At 37.5% G+C, this 20862-nt stretch overlaps 1 protein-coding gene across 1 annotated transcript; it reads right to left on the bottom strand.

Annotated features, from left to right (window-relative positions):
• Positions 1 to 3196: 3196 nt before the first annotated feature.
• LOC122467859 (olfactory receptor 4F3/4F16/4F29-like) lies at positions 3197 to 4144 on the bottom strand. Its single transcript, XM_043554441.1, has one exon. It carries the CDS (start codon positions 4133 to 4135, stop codon positions 3197 to 3199), a length of 939 nt encoding a protein of 312 aa, XP_043410376.1. The 5' UTR covers positions 4136 to 4144.
• Positions 4145 to 20862: the final 16718 nt, after the last annotated feature.

Below are 20862 nucleotides of genomic sequence, written 5' to 3'. Positions count from 1 at the left end.
TTCTGTGTCTCCTTCTCTCACTGCCCCTCCCCTGCTCACTTTCTGCCTCTCTCTCTCTTTCTCAAAAATAAATAAACATTAAAAATTTTTTAAATAAGATTAAATAGTGAACCATTGGTCACAGTGTGTGTGTGTGAGAGAGAGAGAGACAGAGACAGAGACAGAGAGACAGAGAGATTTATGTCTTTGTAGAGTATCTATATCTTTTGATCAAGTTAGTGAATGTGCTCATTTAAGAATAACATTTATTGCCTATAAGAAAGTGTAAGAAGGATATGTGTGGCTGCTGGGCATTATATTTAGTGTGTTCATAAGCTTTGCTAGTTTACTAAAATGATCATATATGACAGACAATTCTCAATTCCTTCAAAAACACAGTGAAGTAGAAATTAGTTATGTTTGTTAAAAGTTATCCTTGGGGCACCTGGGTGACTCAGTCCATTGAGTTTCCAACTCTTGATCTCAGCTCAGGTCTTGATCTCAGGTCATGACTTCAATCCCTACATTGGGCTCCATGCTGGGAGTGAAGCCTACTTTATTTTTTTTTTTTTGATCACAGCAAATAATTTTAATGTATTATTGGATTTGGTTTGCTAATATTTTTTTATATATATGAAATTTATTGTCAAATTGGTTTCCATACAACACCCAGTGCTCATCCCAAAAGTGAAGCCTACTTTAAAAAAAAAATTATAATTAATATGGGTTACTGAGAATATACCAGAAGTAACATGACCAAAAAGTATCACTGACTATGCAAGTAATAGAATCTGGTTTGTTTATCAAGGAAAAAAAAATACATTTACCTTAAGATAAAATGTTATTCCTGAATTGGAAAGGAATAGTAAAAGATAAAACCAAATAGATACAAAAAAAAAAAAACCTCAGGAAGTAAATTTTATTTGCTTTAGTTATATATATATATATATATATATATATATATATATATATATATATATAACTTTATTTTTTAATTTAACACTAATTCAATGGGTTAGATATGTCCTGATGTTTATAGCAGGATTATCAACAATTGCTAAATTGTGGAAAGAGCCCAAATATCCATCAACTGATGAATGGTTAGAGAAGATGTGGTATATATACAAAATGGAACATTATTCAGCCATAAAGAAAATGAAAATCTTGCCATTGGCAATGACCTGGACAGAGCCAAAGAGTATTATGCTGAGTGAAATAAGTCAATCAGAGAAAGACAAATACCATATGAATTCATTCAAATGTAGAATTTAACAAACAAAACAACTGAACATGGGGGAGAAAAAAAGAGAAAAATCATGAAACAGAGCCTTAACTGTAGAGAACAAACTGATGGTTATCAGAATGCTGGTGGGTGGGGGGGTGTGTTAAATAGCTGATGGGAGTTAAGGAAGACACTTGTTGTGATGAATACTAGTGTTATATGGAAGCGTTGCATCACTATATTGTATACCTGAAACTAGTATTACACTGTGTGTTAACTAACTGGAATGTAAATTTAAAAACTTGAAAGTAAACTATATATGTGTGTGTATGTATACATATATGTGTTTATACATATGTGTGTATACACACACACACACATATATATATATATATATATAACTTTAAATAATGAGTCTGAAAAGAAGCAATGACAGATGTGAAAATTTTGGCAAATTTTGCACAGCTCAGCTTTGACAGGCTTATTTGAATAAACTTAGAAATGCTTTGCTATCAAATACTACATTAAAGCAAGATTAGATTTGTTTTTGCTATTAGAATTACATAACATTTATCTTGTTTTATTCATTCTTCTCCTAACTAGAAGCAGTACAAGTAATTCTTTGTCTTCTGTGTAATTTTCTTAGTATGCAAAGCTTCAGTGGTTCACAAAGTAGGTTGTGAACAAGTTTTTAATAGAAGACAAAAGGAAAGGAAAGGAAAGAGAAAAGAAACTTTCATCAAAAGTAAATAACATTTTGTGAAACTTTGGTTCAGTTCTTTATGGAGATGGGGCAGGATATATACTGTAATGTATACTCTAGGTCAGTATCAAAAAGTGTGAAAGCCATTGCTCTGGGTGACTCTACCCTTGCCATTTAGCTATTCTCCCCTCATTGACATTCCATGGCTGAGCTGCTTTGGCCAAAACAAGTCATTCAAGACATGAAACCTGTGGAGGAGGCAATTTATACATTCATAATCGAGAAATAGAAATTTAAAGGAGACAACGGTAATGTATGGTGACAGATGTTAGATAACTTTATTGTGGTGATCATTTTGCAATATATACAAATATCGAATCATTTTGTACACCTGAACCTGGCATAATGTTAAGTTTCAATTATACATCAATTAAAAAAAGATAAATTAATTAATAGGACAGCAGTAAGGGAAATTAGAAGGGAACAGAGCTGCAAGTGAAAGGAAGTGAGAAAAGGAGGAGGAATGGTGGCACAGGGAGAAGGAGAAGTAAGGAAGCTGAAAATGAGAGGGAAGGGGGCTAGAGATCTTCGTGGCCCAGAGACCATATGTGACTGAGGAAAAATGAAGAGGAAGAAGCATAAGGGAAAAGGGAATGAAGATTTAATGGGTTTGAATAACATAATACTAATCAAGGAGAAATATCCTGGTGTTTTCCCAGTTCTTTATACTCTGAGAATACATGGCTTCTACCCAGACATGTACCCATTGGGCTTGTATATGTATGTTCTCAAAGATTGTATGTGCTCTCAAAAACACTTCCCTCCTTGCACAGGCCTGACAGAGACCCACAGAAGGGGTAGAATATGGACAAGCTGCAGCATACAATAAGAAGACTTCATTCATTTCTGTCAGCAAACCCCCATTGAGTACCAGTAGGAATTCCTTTCTGTGAGACAGACTCCTGTCAAAAAAAGGAGACAGCTCTCCCTGTTCTGAAGGCCTTAAAGAAGTCTACCATCTTTTGTATTTCCAACAATTACTTCATATAAATATTATTCCTTAGGAATTGAGTCTCAAAATTATTGTAATCTTAAGTTTGAAATACTTCATATGTAACTCCTCTCTTTTCAAAAGTAAATGTCCCTCCCTCCTGAGTGAAAGGGAAAAATAGACTCAGTACCAGTGTGTATAATCAAAGCAAGGTAAGACAAACAAGAGCTTCTCCCTGAGTTTGACCATCAATAATGGACATCAGTAATCAACAAGGACTCTTCACAACACCAGATATTCCTTAAGAGATCTTCCTGTAATTCACTAGCTGTCTGCATACTCTCCTCATTGCCACCTGCATCTCTTGGTTCCTGAATGTATAGATGACCGGATTTAGGAAAGGAGTGAGAATAGCATCAAAGATGGCCAGAAACTTATCCAGGTGTATGGAGGGAGATGGCCATGTATAGACAAATATCAAAGGACCAAAGAACAAGAATACCACAGTGATGTGAGCTGACAGTGTTGACAGAGCCTTGGATGAACCAGCTGAAGAGTGTTTCTGAACAGTGAGAATGATGATGATATAGGAAATGATCAGTATGAGGAAGGAGCCAACAGAGATGAATCCACTGTTGGCTGTGACCATAAACTCTAGTCGGTCGGTGTCTGTGCAGGCAAGTTTGATGAACCGAGGAAGGTCACAGTAAAAGCTGTCCAACACATTAGGACCACAGAAGGGTAAGTTTACCACAAATGCCAGTTGAACCATGGAGTGGATGAGGCCAGTCATCCAGGCAGCCACTAAAAAGAAGAGGCACATTCTTGGGCTCATGATGGTCAGATAGTGGAGAGGCTTACATATGGCAACATATCTGTCAAAGGCCATGGCGATGAGCAGCACCATCTCCACACCACCAATGACGTGGATAAAGAAGATTTGAGCGATGCAGCCACCAAAGGAGATGACTTTACGCTTTCTAAAAAGATCACAAATCATCTTGGGAGAAGTGACAGAAGAAACTCCCAGGTCAATGAAGGAGAGGTTGGCCAGCAGAAAGTACATGGGGGAGTGTAAGTGAGGGTCAGAGGTCACAGTGAGCATAATGAGGGAGTTTCCCATCATGCTTGCCACATAAAACGTGGAGGAGAACACAAAGAGGAGAAGTTGGATCTCCCAGGAATCGGTGAGTCCCAGGAACACAAACTCTGACACCACAGAGTGATTCGTTCCATCCATTGGCGTTGTTGGCACAGCTACCTGAAGAAGGACAATAGGAGAAAATGTAAATGATGATAATTATGTTAATATATTAGGAGAGATGGCCACAATTATGAAAGACTGTTTCTACTTTAGCATTAGAACTGACCTAATATGCTCATGGCCTCTCGAATGTGATTACCCAGAAAAATCAGTGACTGTCATGTGGGGCTGCTCTCTACCACCAAGTTGTCTCTGCATTTGATACTCTCTGCTTCCTCCCATGGTTGGTGCTGCAATTACTCATGAGATATAAGATAGTCAACATGAGCCAAAGCTTTTGATTTTGGGTCCCAAACTAATACAATCTGGCCCCAGTCACACAGAACTAATCACTATTGCAATCCCTTCCAAGTCTGTAAAACTTCATCTGACACACAGACCCTTCTTCTCTTCCATCCCAGTCCCCACCTCTGGGAACATATTCATCTTTAATATTACTGAAATGTTTAACACATTTACAAAGTGTTGCTTTATTATTACTAGCATGAACACCAAGTTTTCTTTGCATTTAATACCTCTCTGCTTCCTCCCAGGGTAGATACTATGATGTTTTTCAAGAGATACAAGATTGGCCAACTTGAGTAATAAGAATTCAACCACCAAATTCTTTTGATTTTTGTTTCAAGACCAATATAGCCTGGCTCCAGTAATATAAAACTTCACCACTTCTCAGCTATTTCATTCACTTCCAAGAATACAAGGCTTATTCTGACAAATAGACCCTTCCTCCTAACTCCCTACCTTTGTAACATATTTATCTTTAAGGCTTATTAAATTTTAACCACATCTGTGAGGTCTTGCTTTATATTGCTAGCATTTATTTTGCTATGTCTTGTGTTTTAATGAACTAAGTACAACTTCTAACTCACCAAAATACTGTAAGCTCCTTGAAGGCAGAGATTATGATTTATTCATATTTGGATTCCCTGAAGTAATGAAGAAGTGGTCCACACAGAGGTGCAGGTCCATAAATTCTCTGTTAGGAGTTTGCATCATGCTAAGTGCAGAAATTGAGAGTGCTTAGAAACTTCTCCAGCAATCTTACATCACAGCCAAATCCATATGTAGGAACTTACATTTTCTGGAGTGTCAATCCATGAAGGATTGTTGGGGGGGTGGGGGGAAGGAGAGCAGGGGAACCTACTCCTTCACCATTTAAGAAGCACTGCCATAGAATACAGGACATATGATCCGAGAGGCCTAAACCATGAAGGGCATCATGGTACGGTGAAAAGTATTTTGTTCAAACCTCCATATAAATTACCTTGTAATTTTAGTTTTATTTAGAGAAGCAACATAACATAGTGGAAAGAATATGGATACTGGATTCACAAAATCAAGACTTATACTCTGGTTTACCCACTAAGTTGATATTGAGTAAGTTAATTAAATTCTTGAACCTCAGTTTATCTATAAAATTGCAATTAATAATACTAATTTTGGGGGGCGCCTGGGTGGCTCAGTCGGTTGAGCGTCTGACTTCGGCTCAGGTCATGATCTCACAGCTCGTGAGTTCGAGCCCCGTGTCAGGCTCTGTGCTGACAGCCCAGAGCCCGGAACCTGCTTCTGCTTCTGTGTCTCCCTCTCTCTCTGCCCCTAACCCACTCACATTCTGTCTCTGTCTCTCTCAAAAATAAGTAAACATTTTTAAAAATAATAATAATAATAATAATTTTTCTAAGTTGTAGAGATAAAAAAAGTTTTTCATCATGTATTCAATATGTAAATATTTAGCAAATATTGATTCCCCTTATTTTTCTCATCCTTAATAGTGTTCAATACATGAGATAAATGAATGAATAAGAAAATTAAATGGCAGTGGCCAACACAGAGCATCAAAATTTCTTTTTTTATTAATTAATTTGTTTTTTTATTTAAATCCAAGTTATTTAACATATAGTGTAATAATGATTTTAGGAATAGAATTATTAAGGATTCACCACTTCCATGTAACACCCAGTGCTCATTCCAAAAAGTATCATCCTTGATACCCATCATCCATTTAGCCCAACTGCCTACCCAACCAGCAACCCCACCAGCAACCCGCTGTTTGTTCTCTGTATTTAAGAGCCTCTGATGGTTTGTCTGCCTCTGTTTTTATCTTATTTTTATTTCCCTTCCCCTGTGTTCATCTGTTTTGTTTCCTAATTCCACATATGAGTAAAATCATATGATATCTGTCTTTCTCTGACTTATTTTGCATAGCATAGTACACTCTAGTTCCATCCACATTGTTGGAAATAGCAAGATTTCATTCTTTTCGATTGCCAGTGTGTGTGTATGTACACACATACACACACACACACCACATCCTCTTTATCCATTCATCAGGCTATGGACATTTGGGCTCTTTCCATACTTTGGCTTTGTCAATAGTGCTGCTATAAATATTGGGGTACATGTGCCCCTTTGAATCAGCACTCCTGTATCCTTTGCATAAATACCTAGTAGGATCATCAAATTTTCAGGTCTCAAAGATCTTTCAGCAATACATTATAATCATCTCCTTCCACATAACACAATATTCATAATATTTTAGCAGTCAAAATAAATACCATCCTATGTAGCTTAAATTTATTTCCTCTCACAACTCACTGTATTTCTTTATAGTACTTACGACAAATGTAATTTATTGATTTTTTTCTTTGTTCTCCTTCATGATGTACTGCAACTTCCACACAGTGAAGAACTACATCTGTCATGTTATCCAATGTATCCTAAAAATTAGAATCACACCAGGTACAGAATAGAGATATATAAATATATCAGGAAATAAGTATTTGCTGAAATAAGAGGATATATTTAGATGATTAAAAATATGTTTAATTAGATAGGGAAGGTGACAACCCAGCAAAAAAAGAGAACTACAGGCCAATATCCCTGATGAATATGGATGTAAAAATTCTCAAGAAGATACTAGCAAATCAAATTCAACAGCATATAAAAAGAATTATTCACCATGAGCAAGTGGGATTCATTCCTGGGACGCAGGGCTGGTTCAACTTTCACAAATCAATCAACGTGATACATCACATTAATAAAAGGTAAGAACCATATGATCCTGTCAATCGATGCAGAAAAAGCATTTGACAAAATTCAGCAACCTTTCTTAATAAAAACCTTCAAGAAAGTAGGATAGAAGGAACATACTTAAAGATCATAAAAGCCATTTATGAAAAGCCCACAGCTAACATCATCCTCAATGGGGAAAAACTGAGAGCTTTTTCGCTGAGATCAGGAACACGACAGGGATGCCCACTCTCACCACTGTTGTTTAACATAGTGTTGGAAGTCCTAGCATCAGCAATCAGACAACAAAAGGAAATCAAAGGCATCAAAATTGGCAAAGATGAAGTCAAGCTTTCACTTTTTGCAGATGACATGATATTATACATGGAAAACCCGATAGACTCCACCAAAAGTCTGCTAGAACTGATACATGAATTCATCAAAGTCGCAGGACACAAAATCAATGTACAGAAATCAGTTGCATTCTTATACACTAACAATGAAGCAACAGAAAGACAAATAAAGAAACTGATCCCATTCACAATTGCACCAAGAAGCATAAAATACCTAGGCATAAACCTAACCAAAGATGTAAAAGATCTGTATGCTGAAAACTATAGAAAGCTTATGAAGGAAATTGAAGAAGATATAAAGAAATGGAAAGACATTCCCTGCGCATGGATTGGAAGAATAAATATTGTCAAAATGTCAATACTACCCAAAGCTATCTATACATTCAATGCAATCCCAATCAAAATTGCACCAGCATTCTTCTAGACACTAGAACAAGCAATCCTAAAATTCATATGGAACCACAAAAGGCCCCGAATAGCCAAAGTAATTTTGAAGAAGATCAAAGCAGGAGGCATCACAATCCCAGACTTTAGCCTCTACTACAAAGCTGTCATCATCAAGACAGCATGGTATTGGCACAAAAACAGACACATAGACCAATGGAATAGAATAGAAACCCCAGAACTAGACCCACAAACGTATGGCCAACTAATCTTTGACAAAGCAGGAAAGAATATCCAATGGAAAAAAGACAGTCTCTTTAACAAATGGTGCTGGGAGAACTGGACAGCAACATGCAGAAGGTTGAAACTAGACCACTTTCTCACACCATTCACAAAAATAAACTCAAAATGGATAAAGGACCTGAATGTGAGACAGGAAACCATCAAAACCCTAGAGGAGAAAGCAGGAAAAGACCTCTCTGACCTCAGCCGCAGCAATTTCTTACTTGACACATCCCCAAAGGCAAGGGAATTAAAAGCAAAAATGAACTATTGGGACCTCATGAAGATAAAACCTTCTGCACTGCCAAGGAAACAATCAACAAAACTAGAAGGCAACCAACGGAATGGGAAAAGATATTTGCAAATGACATATCGGGCAAAGGGCTAGTATCCAAAATCTATCAAGAGCTCACCAAACTCCACACCCAAAAAACAAATAATTCAGTGAAGAAATGGGCAGAAAACATGAATAGACACTTCTCTAAAGAAGACATCCAGATGGCCAACAGGCACATGAAAAGATGTTCAACGTCGCTCCTCATCCGGGAAATATAAATCAAAACGACACTGAGATATCACCTCAAGCCAGTCAGAGTGGCCAAAATGAACAAATCAGGAGACTATAGATGCTGGAGAGGATGTGGAGAAACGGGAACCCTCTTGCACTGTTGGTGGGAATGCAAATTGGTGCAGCCACTCTGGAAAACAGTGTGGAGGTTCCTCAGAAAATTAAAAATAGACCTACCCTATGACCCAGCAATAGCACTGCTAGGAATTTACCCAAGGGATACAGGAGTACTGATGCATAGGGACACTTGTACCCCAATGTTTATAGCAGCACTCTCAACAATAGCCAAATTATGGAAAGAGCCTAAATGTCCATCAACTGATGAATGGATACAGAAATTGTGGTTTATAGACACAATGGAGTACTACGTGGCAATGAGAAAGAATGAAATATGGCCCTTTGTAGCAACGTGGATGGAACTGGAGAGTGTGATGCTAAGTGAAATAAGCCATACAGAGAAACATAGATACCACATGGTTTCACTCTTATGTGGATCCTGAGAAACTTAACAGAAACCCATGGGGGAGGGGAAGGAAAAAAAAAGAGGTTAGAGTGGGAGAGAGCCAAAGCATAAGAGACTCTTAAAAACTGAGAACAAACTGAAGGTTGATGGGGGGTGGGAGGGAGGGGAGGGTGGGTGATGGTATTGAGGAGGGCACCTTTTGGGATGAGCACTGGGTGTTGTATGGAAACCAATTTGACAATAAATTTCATATATTGAAAAAAAAAGAAAAAGAAAAGAAAAGAGAGGGACCCAAATAGATAAAACCATGAATGAAAATGGAATCATTGCAACCAATCCCTCAGAAATACAAGCAATTATCAGGGAATACTATGAAAAATTATATGCCAACACACTGGACAACCTGGAAGAAATGGACAAATTCCTAAGCACCCACACACTTCCAAAACTCAAACAGGAAGAAATAGAAAATTTAAAAAGACCCATAACCAGCAAAGAAATTGAATCAGTTATCAAAAATCTCCCAACAAATAAGAGTCCAGGACCAAATGTCTTCCCTGGGGAATTCTACCAGACATTTGAAGTAGAGATAATACCTATCCTTCTCAAGCTGTTCCAATAAATAGAAAGGGAAGTAAAACTTCCAGACTCATTCATTGAAGCCAGCATTACTTTGAATCCTAAACCAGACAGAGACCCAGCAAAAAAAAAGAGAGCTACAGGCCAATATCCCTGATGAATATGGATGGAAAAATTCTCAATAAGATACTAGCAAATCGAATTCAACAGCATATAAAAAGAATTATTCACCATGAGCAAGCGGGATTCATTCCTCGGCTGCAAGTCTGGTTCAACATTCGCAAATCAATCAATGTGGTACATCACATTAATAAAAAAAAAAAAAAGAAAAGAACCATATGATCCTGTCAATCGATGCAGAAAAAGCATTTGACAAAATTCAGCATCCTTTCTTAATAAAAAACCTCAATAAAGTTGGGATAGACAGAACATACCTAAACATCTTAAAGCCATTTATGAAAAGCCCACAGCTAACATTAACCTCAATGGGGAAAAACTGGGAGCTTTCCCCTGATATCAGGACACAACAGGGATGTCCACTCTCACCCCTGTTGTTTAACATAGTGTTGGAAGTGCTAGCATCAGCCATCAGACCACAAAAGGAAATTAAAGACATCAAAATTGGCAAAGATGAAGTCAAGCTTTCACTTTTTGCAGATGACATGATATTATACATGGAAAACCCGATAGACTCCACCAAAAGTCTGCTAGAACTGATACATGAATTCATCAAAGTCGCAGGACACAAAATCAATGTACAGAAATCAGTTGCATTCTTATACACTAACAATGAAGTAACAGAATGACAAATAAAGAAACTGATCCCACTCACAATTGCACCAAGAAGCATAAAATACCTAGGAATAAACCTAACCAAAGATGTAAAAGATCTGTATGCTGAAAACTATAGAAAGCTTATGAAGGAAATTGAAGAAGATATAAAGAAATGGAAAGACATTCCCTGCGCATGGATTGGAAGAATAAATATTGTCAAAATGTCAATACTACCCAAAGCTATCTATACATTCAATGCAATCCCAATCAAAATTGCACCAGCATTCTTCTAGACACTAGAACAAGCAATCCTAAAATTCATATGGAACCACAAAAAGCCCCGAATAGCCAAAGTAATTTTGAAGAAGATCAAAGCAGGAGGCATCACAATCCCAGACTTTAGCCTCTACTACAAAGCTGTCATCATCAAGACAGCATGGTATTGGCACAAAAACAGACACATAGACCAATGGAATAGAATAGAAACCCCAGAACTAGACCCACAAACGTATGGCCAACTAATCTTTGACAAAACAGGAAAGAATATCCAATGGAAAAAAGACAGTCTCTTTAACAAATGGTGCTGGGAGAACTGGACAGCAACATGCAGAAGGTTGAAACTAGACCACTTTCTCACACCATTCACAAAAATAAACTCAAAATGGATAAAGGACCTGAATGTGAGACAGGAAACCATCAAAACCCTAGAGGAGAAAGCAGGAAAAGACCTCTCTGACCTCAGCCGCAGCAATTTCTTACTTGACACATCCCCAAAGGCAAGGGAATTAAAAGCAAAAATGAACTATTGGGACCTCATGAAGATAAAACCTTCTGCACTGCCAAGGAAACAATCAACAAAACTAGAAGGCAACCAACGGAATGGGAAAAGATATTTGCAAATGACATATCGGGCAAAGGGCTAGTATCCAAAATCTATCAAGAGCTCACCAAACTCCACACCCAAAAAACAAATAATTCAGTGAAGAAATGGGCAGAAAACATGAATAGACACTTCTCTAAAGAAGACATCCGGATGGCCAACAGGCACATGAAAAGATGCTCAACATTGCTCCTCATCAGGGAAATACAAATCAAAACCACACTCAGATATCACCTCACGCCAGTCAGAGTGGCTAAAATGAACAAATCAGGAGACTATAGATGCTGGAGAGGATGTGGAGAAACGGGAACCCTCTTGCACTGTTGGTGGGAATGCAAACTCGTGCAGCCACTCTGGAAAAGTGTGGAGGTTCCTCAGAAAATTAAAAATAGACCTACCCTATGACCCAGCAATAGCACTGCTAGGAATTTACCCAAGGGATACAGGAATACTGATGCATAGGGGCACTTACACCCCAATGTTTATAGCAGCTCTTTCGACAATAGCCAAAATATGGAAAAAGCCTAAATGTCCATCAACTGATGAATGGATACAGAAATTGTGGTTACATACACAATGGAATACTACATGGCAATGAGAAAGAATGAAATATGGCCTTTCATAGCAACATGGATGGAACTGGAGAGTGTGATGCTAAGCGAAATAAGCCATACGGAGAAAGACAGATACCATATGTGTTCACTCTTATGTGGATCCTGAGAAACTTAACAGAAGACCAGGGGGAGGGGAAGAAAAAAAAAAACAAGAGAGAGGGAGGGAGCCAAACCATAACAGATTATTGAAAACTGAGAACAAACTGAGGGTTGATGGGGGGTGGGAGGGAGGGGAGAGTGGTGATGGGTATTGAGGAGGGCACCTGTTGGGGTGTTGTATGGAAACCAATTTGACAATAAATTTCATATAAAAAATATGTCTAATTAGGAGCATCTGTGTGGCTCAGTCAGTTAAGTGTCCAACTTCAGCTCAGGTCATGATCTCACAGTTCGTGAGCCCCGCGTCAGGCTCCATGCTGACAGCTCCAAGCCTAGAGCCTGCTTCAGATTCTGTGTCTCCCTCTTACTCGGCCCCTCCCCCCCCCCACACTCTGTCTCTTTCTCTCAAAAAATAAACATTAAAAAAATCTGTTTTAATATATCCAATTATATAATTAAGATGGGTAAAGTGTTTGTGCATAGTTCCTAAGCAACAGAGAAAAACAGAAAATAAAGGATTGTGAAAGTGAAGAAGAGTTAGGAAAAAGAGAAGAAATAAACAAGATTAAAAGGGAAATCTAAAAAGGTTGAAGGAATTAGGAAAATATATACATAACAAAGAAAAGAAGAATAAAGCTTACTTTAAATTAAATAAAGATAGTTTATGAGGTATGATTTGCAATACTTTCTGGAGCCATTCTTGACAAATTCTGTAATCGCAAATATAGTATTATATCTCCAGGTGTCTTTTAGGTGCTAAGGCTCTTGGGAAAGTGTCTCAAAAGCCTTTATCAGCTATGCACATAGAGCTGTGAATTTATTTGTCTTTTGGCTCTCCAATATCCATCAACTGGGTAAGAACTGAGAATTTTAGGGAAAATGACTTTAAAGCCAAACAAGCTATGAATATGGAATTAGATGCGCTCAGAGGATAAAAATATATTCATTCAAATATCAGTGAATACAGAAACTTGAAAAGTTTAGGTCATCAAAGTTTTAAAGTGACTTGAGACAGGGTCACATCCAAATCTCAGTCCGGAACAAAAGTCATAAAGAGGTTTTTAGATAGAGTTACAAGGATATGTTTATTCACCTAGAAGTCATCAAATACCCATAGGGAAAAACTCCTAAGTGATGATGTTCTGAAATCATCTTCTCTTATATATTTTCTCTTCTTTGAAATAAATTTTCTTAACCATATTAATTATATCCATAATTTTATAACTAATTAAACATCCATGATGCAAAAGACAAGGCCCGACTCTGTCTTCTTTTTTGTGATTAATCCTTTTTCTTGGTCCATATGGAAATGATTAATCCTCCAGACAAATCTCCATATATTTAATCCTGTATAGGTGAAGGAAATATTGGTAACTATTCTAGTTCTAAAGTTCTAAATAATAGAGTTATCAAGTTAGAAGAGATCTACAGACAGCTGTTAGGTTTGAAAATAGTGCTAATCTAAATCATCATCCATATAAATTTTCTCAATATAAAAATATTTTGAGTTTAACATCTCCCTAAGCTCATACTTTCTATATTTATATCTTTCAAACTATCATCAAACCTTCCTTATACTCAAGTAAAATCTTCCTCTGCTTTTACTTTTTATTACTCTAGGAAAAATAAATCTTTGTCCTTTTCAAATAACCTTCTCTGTACCCAAATGCAACAAAATAGGTCACCCCTAAGCTTTTTGTTTGCAAGATTCAACAAACTCAGTATTTTTTATATTTCCTCTGAAGACCTTTTTCTCACTCCCAACCAAAAAATTCTCATTTGTCAGCCTTCTTTAAGCCTTTCTTCACTCTACTTACGACTTAGAGATAAAATTCATGTAAAACACTCTAATTCTAAACCATTTAAAAGACCATAAAACTTAGTTCAATCCCCTAGTAGCTTTATAGGTTTTTTTAGTAGTCCACATTGCATTTTAAAATGACATTACATGGGAAATTATTTATTCAGCTTTGGAGTTTCTGGTCTCCATGTCTTTTATTTTTATTGAAATGTCTATGCAGTCCTTTTCCATCTTATAAACTTAATAAGTTCCTAATAAATTTGCTTTCCTTTTCACAGAAGATGATCAGTTTATACCCACCTATTTTGAAAAGCTAATGGAGAGACAAATACAATTAGTCTTGTTTTTTTTGTATCATCATGTGCCATCAGTCTTTCTCATCTGTTAATCAAGTGGCAGAGGGTTTAGGATCATTCATGTAATCAGCATTAGGAAAAGAGTGATTAATTGAAATCTATGCTGATCACAAATTTAGAAAACAATTTGACCATTTCTAATGTCTTTCACATTACCCAAGGTACAATGTGATTCTAGCTAAAAGTCAAGGTCCATTAACCTTTTCTAAAATATCAACCCAATTTTTCACAATTATTCTTCTATACTGTTCAGTTCCTTATTCTAGACACTATCTGCTTGAGGATAACACTCATAAACGAGGATATGACTTGTATTCATAGCAATTCTAACAACAAAATCGTGTCTAAAATTAAAGGCACTTTTTTGCATTGCTAAATTTATTTCCAGACTTCCATTTTACCTGTACAAAGGGAACAGCATCTTCAGGGAGTCTGAAATTTTCCTGTGCTTTCTAACACAAAGTGCCATATAAAATCCTGCCATTAGAAGAAATAAAGCTAATTACAGCTCAAGAATACAGTAACCAAGTGACACTGCAAAAACATGATAGTTTAGAAGGATCTCCTGGATCAGGGGACTTTACCCCTAGAGAGCTATTTGGTTTGACCAGACCAACCAATGATCTAAAACTCATAATAAGACACTAGCGAGGAAGAAGCAAATAAGAGTGGAATATTTTTGTTTAATATTTATGCTATTTCATTGGAAATTTTATAAATATTTATGATTACCCATTAGAATTAACCTCTGAAAATAGGTAAATATTAACTCAAAAAAAACCCCACAAAACTATGGTCATCTTAATCATCTCCAAAAAAGGCACTGTGCTTATTTTTTCAGTATAATTTAAATAGAAAAATGTACACTCAACTTCATTTTTATGTAATCTTTATATTGAGTAATTATGGATGTATACAACTATATGAAACTAAAGAAATTTATGCTCTTAAATTTGAGCTTAAAAGTGAATGAAACAGGGACCACTGGGTGGCTCAGTCAGTTGAGCATCTGACTGTTGATTTCCGTTCAGTTCATGATCCCTGTGTCATGGAATCGAGCCCCCCATTGGACTCCATGCTAAACATGGAGACTGCTTGGGATTCTTTCTCTCCCTCTGCTCCTCTCCCCTGCACTCACTCTCTCTCTCTCTCTCTCTCTCTCTCTAAAATATATATAGATACATATATACACATACATACATAAATGCATAAAAGAAGTTTTTAAAAAAGAAACAGCTGAAACATGTATCAACTGATGATAAATTAAAGATATTATGATATATCCATACAGTCAAATTCTCTGGTGCCATTGAAAAGCAAGTTCAAAGTTTATGTAATTAAAGACACCCATAACACACTGTTGAATGAAATTCTGGGTAGCAAAACAGCATATATAGTGTGTTGTTGTGCATATAAATAGATATACGTATCTGAACAAATAGACAATAAACTTTTAAAAATAAATACCTCAGGACAGTGGTATTGTTAGATGAGAAACCAAGGATTTTGATTTTCAGTTTTGTGTACTTATATCAGTCAGGATCCTGCCCAGGCAAAAAATGTCACACCCAAATTAGGTAACTGGAAAAGACCTTAATAAATGCACAGAGTCACCTGCAGAAGAGTTGAGTGGAGGGACGCCTGGGTGGCTCAGTCAGTTAAGCATCAGACTTCAGCTCCGGTCATGATCTCACAGTTTGTGAGTTCAAGCCCTGCATCAAGGCTCTGTGCTGAGAGCTCACAGCCTGGAGCCTGCTTCAGACTCTGTGTCTTCTTCTTTCTCTGTCCCTCTCCCACTCATGTTCGTTCTCTCTCTCTCTTTCTCTCTCTCTCTCTCTCTCTCTCTCTCTCTCTCTCTCTCCCCCCCATCTCTCTCAAAAATAAACATTAAAAAAATTTTTTAATAAAAAAATAATTTAAAAAAATAGAAGAGCTGAGTAGAACTGAAGGGGCAAATGGAAGCTATTCTTTTACTCTCTGAATCCACTCTTGTCTTTTATCCAGGGGACAAACAGAATAGGGAAGATAATATTAGGACAGAGAGTGATTGGGGGAGGGGCAGAGAGAAAGGGAGACACAGAATCTGAAGCAGGCTCCAGGCTCTGAGCTGTCAGCACAGAGCCCAACGCGGGGCTCGAACTTACCAACCATGAGATCATGACCTGAGCCGAAGTTGGATGCTTAATGGACTGGGCCACCCAGGTGCCCCCTGGCAGGTCATCTTACTCAAGTACAGTGAATAACCTCAATTATGCTCTTATATTGGCATGAATACTGTCATTCTCTGTGCTTTTCTGAGAAGTCCAGCTATGTACCTCTCCCTAGAATTCCATGCTAATGATTTTATAAGCTCATTTCTTAGTTTCTCAAAAAGCCAAATAATTAGGCCTGCCACAAAATGGCAAGATTTGTGCCATAATCTATTGTTTCCTTCCAAGGGAAGCATATAACTAAAGGTATTCCTTGAAGTTCTTTCTATTATAAGGGTTTTCCTTTACCACTATCCTTCAAGGCAATCTCTGAGTAGTTTAAATCTTTATTTATTTTTGAGAGAGAGAGAGACAGAGTGTGAGTGGGGGAGAAGCAGAGAGAGGGAGACACGGAATCCGAAGCAGGCTCCAGGCTCTGAGCTGTCAGCACAGAGCCTGACGCGGGGCTCGAACTCACAAACTATGAGATCATGACCTGAGCCAAAGGCAGACGCTTAACTGACTGAGCCACCCAGGTGCCCCCAATCTCTGAGTAGTTTAATGCAATGGCCGTTTACTTACAGCTGATGCTAATACAACGTGCATAACTATTCATAAACCAGTCTATTTCTTCTCATCCATTGTTAATTGGTCATAGAGAATTTCCAATATCCAAAGAGAAATGTGGTGAAAAGAATAGGAGAATCTGGGAGTCTGAGCTTCCTGCTCAGGCCTCAAAAGGCTACTTGTGCCTTCCAGACTGTCTATCAAGCCTTTTCTTGCTCCAGACACACCTCAAATTTTCCCAATATATAGACTGAAGCAACATGTTCAAATATGGTATATGTTCACCAAGGATTGGGCTTCTTTCTCTGGTGGGTATCAGAAGGTGAAGATACTCTAGAAGAGATATTCTGGTGTGCTCCAAACCACTTGGAGATATCACTGATGTTGAAGGTCCCTGAAATTTTGATGTATTTTTCTCATCATTTGACATACATGTGTCTTACAAAAACATCTAGGGTACCTACTACTTGTAGTTCACAAAGTCTAATTAGCATGATGTCATTAGAGTCATGGACAAACATAGTATTCCATATATACTGAAACCATCAGCTACCTTCTCTGACACGTATCTGAGAAGGATCAGGAAAATTATGTCAAAATTTAGATTCCTGGGGAAACAGATGTTGAGATAAAGATCAACACACAGGAAGCTTTTTAGGGAATGCTATTAGCATGAGTTAATTCCATTTGAAAGTAGGGAATTAAGGGGCACCTTGGAGGCTCTGTCAGTTAAGCATCCAACTCTTGGTTTTGACTCAGGCATGCTCTCACAGTTCGTGAGTTGAAGCCCCACGTGGGCTCTGCGCTGGTGGCCTGCACAGAGCCTGCTTGGGATTCTCTCTCTCTCCCTCTCTCTGCCCCTGCCCCTCTCTCTCTCATTCCCTCTCTCTCAAAATAAATAAACCTTAAAAAGAAAAGAAAGTAGTGAATTGAGCAGGAGGTGGCAGAGGGAAAACTTGCCAAACTTGTGGGAGCTGTGCACCTGGGATGAGATTCCAGAATTGTCCCAAGTAGATTGTTAATCAATCATTAAATGCAAACTAACCCAGAAAAGTGAGCATGTTCACGGGTATGTCAGCTCTCTTTAGTCAAGGGAATTGCCAAAAAAGGGCAAATGGATGCAAGACATCAGATAACGTCTTCCCCCACAGTGGGGAATAAATATTTCTGTCCTGAATAAATCTTTCTGTCCTGAAGGAAGGGATCTGGGTAGCAGGTCATAACACATGTGACATCCACCCCTAGGTCATTTGCATCTCCTTGATTCATTTCAGTTCTAGACACAGCTCCTTCAGAACTTTGCTGAACTTCTTATCCTGCAGTCACTTGAGAGGAAACTTAAGGGGATGAATTGTAACACCTGCTCCTGAAGTGAGTCATGAGCCCACAACTGGTACTCCTATCCCTCCTCTGCTATGTAGTCTAGAGTTCTTGGTTAGCAACTCTACTGGCCTAAATGCCTCTTCTGATAAGGTGACCTAAGTCTTTATGCATAAACGTTCCAAAACCCTGTTTATTGTGTTCTTCTCAGGCTATGAATGTTGCATTTGTCTATTTACCGTTAAAATTGGTTGAGGGAGTTCTAAAAGACACCCATATGAATCACCTGGTGCCAAACTGTATCCTTCCTACTCTCACGTATAACAGCAGCCTTACTTCTTCCTAAAGATCAATTACCCCTTCAGGGTAGTTATTCCTCTTCTTGTCTGTTTATTCTTGGTGCAAAAAGCCTGAATTTCCTGGGCAATAGCCACAAACCAAACTTTAATGGAACTCTTTTGTTGTGTCTCTGATGGAAGTGTTTCGTCTTGTTATAGAAACCAGGACTTCTAAACCCATAGTGCCCAGAGTTCCAAGATGGGAAGCTCAAATTTCCCAATCGTATCATGTATGCTGCCTAATGGGGACACAACACTCAATAATAATTATTTATTGTATGTGTAGTATATATCTCAAAATATCAAGTTCATGCTGGTACATCAGCTGTACCTGCAGTAAGCCATTCCAGTTCCTCTATTAGACTAGCAGATTCTGGTTGGTACAGTTTGATGGGACTAATAGATCCAACGTTCATGTGCCAATTCCCACACCTCCTTTTCTTTAACGTGGATCCTTGGTATAATGTGGTAATTTGTGTTATAATGTGTCTATATTTCAATTACACTGTAATCCTTAGGGGAGATAGTTTGTCCAGAGCTATAAAGAATTGTGTTGTGATTATTTCAATTGATACTTGCTATAAACTTCACATCTGTTCTTTTTTCACTACCAATTTTTCTAATACTACAGGGTACGCCAAGTAGGATTGTCTAAATACAGGGTTATTTGCATAAAGTCTGGAATGCCGAAAAAAAAAAAACTTTTCCAGATCTATACCCTTTCACATCTTTTAATATATAAGTTTGAGTGCTATTCCTGTTGTGGAATGTTTCCTCCAGAAATAGGAGAAACCTACCAGACGTTGTGCTTCCTTATTAGTGATAGAGGGTACAAGATTCAATAGTTTTCCTTTACTTTGAGAGGATCTCCAGACATGCTCAGACCATTAAACTCCTAGTTTTTTTCAAACTTGATTAAGGATAATTGACAAACAAAACTGTCTATATTTAAAGCTTATAATGTGATGACCTAATACCTACATGTATTGTGTAATGATTGCCAAGTTAACACATCCACCACCTCACATAGGTAACTCTCGGGTGTGTGTGTGTCTCTGTGTCTTTGTGTCATAAAAATGCTTTAGATCTACTTTTAGCAACTTTCAAGTACACAATACCATATTATTAACTATAGTCACCACACTGTACATTAGATCTTATGAACCTATCTTCCTATAACTGAAAGTTTATACCCTTTGACCTATATCTTCCCATTTCCACCTCCCCCAAACTTCTTGAAGCCACCATTCTATTCTCTGTCTGTGAAATCAGATTCTTTTTGTAAAAGAAATTATCCCACGTATAAGTGATAATGTACATTATTTGTCTTTCTCTATCTGGCTTTTGTCAGTTAGGATAATGCCCTCCAGGCTCATCGATGTTATCGCAAATGGCAGGATTTGCCTTTTATGGCTAAAGATTCCATTTGCATATATACCCCATTTTATTTATTCAACACGTACTGAAAGAAATTTACATTGTTTCCATTTCCTAGCTACTGTAATAATGCTGAAGTGAAGACGGGTATGCAGATACCTCTTCAAGATACTGATTTTATTTCCTTTCAATATCCACGCAGAAGCAGAATTGCTGGATCATGTGGTAGTTCTGTATTCAGTTTTTTGATGAACCATCATATTGTTCTTTGTAAACTTTCATAATGTTCACTATAAATGAACAGCTGTACCAATTTGCTTGTCAATCATCAGTGCAGAAGTGTTCCCTTTTCTCCACGTCCTTGCTAGCATTTGTCTCTTTTTTTGTAACAGCCATAATAACAGGTGTGAAGTGATATCTCATTGTGGTTTTGATGTGCATTTCCCTGATGATTAGTGACGGTGAGCACCTTTTCATACACATATTGTACATTTATATGTCTTTTTTTTTGGAAAAATGTCTTTTCAGGTCCTATACCCTTTTTTTAATTGGATTAATTACTTTTTGCTATTACTTATATGACTTTCTCATTATTTTGTATAATAACCCCTTATCAAATATATGATTGGCAAGCATTTTCTGCCATTCTGTAAGTTGCCTTTTCAATTTATTGTTTCCTTTGCTGTGCAGAAGCTCTTTAGATTTGTTTCTTCTCAATCGTTTATTTTAGCTTTTGTTGCCTGTGTATTT

The sequence above is a fragment of the Prionailurus bengalensis genome, chromosome B3, assembly GCF_016509475.1.
Source record: "Prionailurus bengalensis isolate Pbe53 chromosome B3, Fcat_Pben_1.1_paternal_pri, whole genome shotgun sequence".
NCBI lineage: Eukaryota > Metazoa > Chordata > Mammalia > Carnivora > Felidae > Prionailurus > Prionailurus bengalensis.
This window is presented reverse-complemented; position numbering and strand designations above follow the sequence as displayed.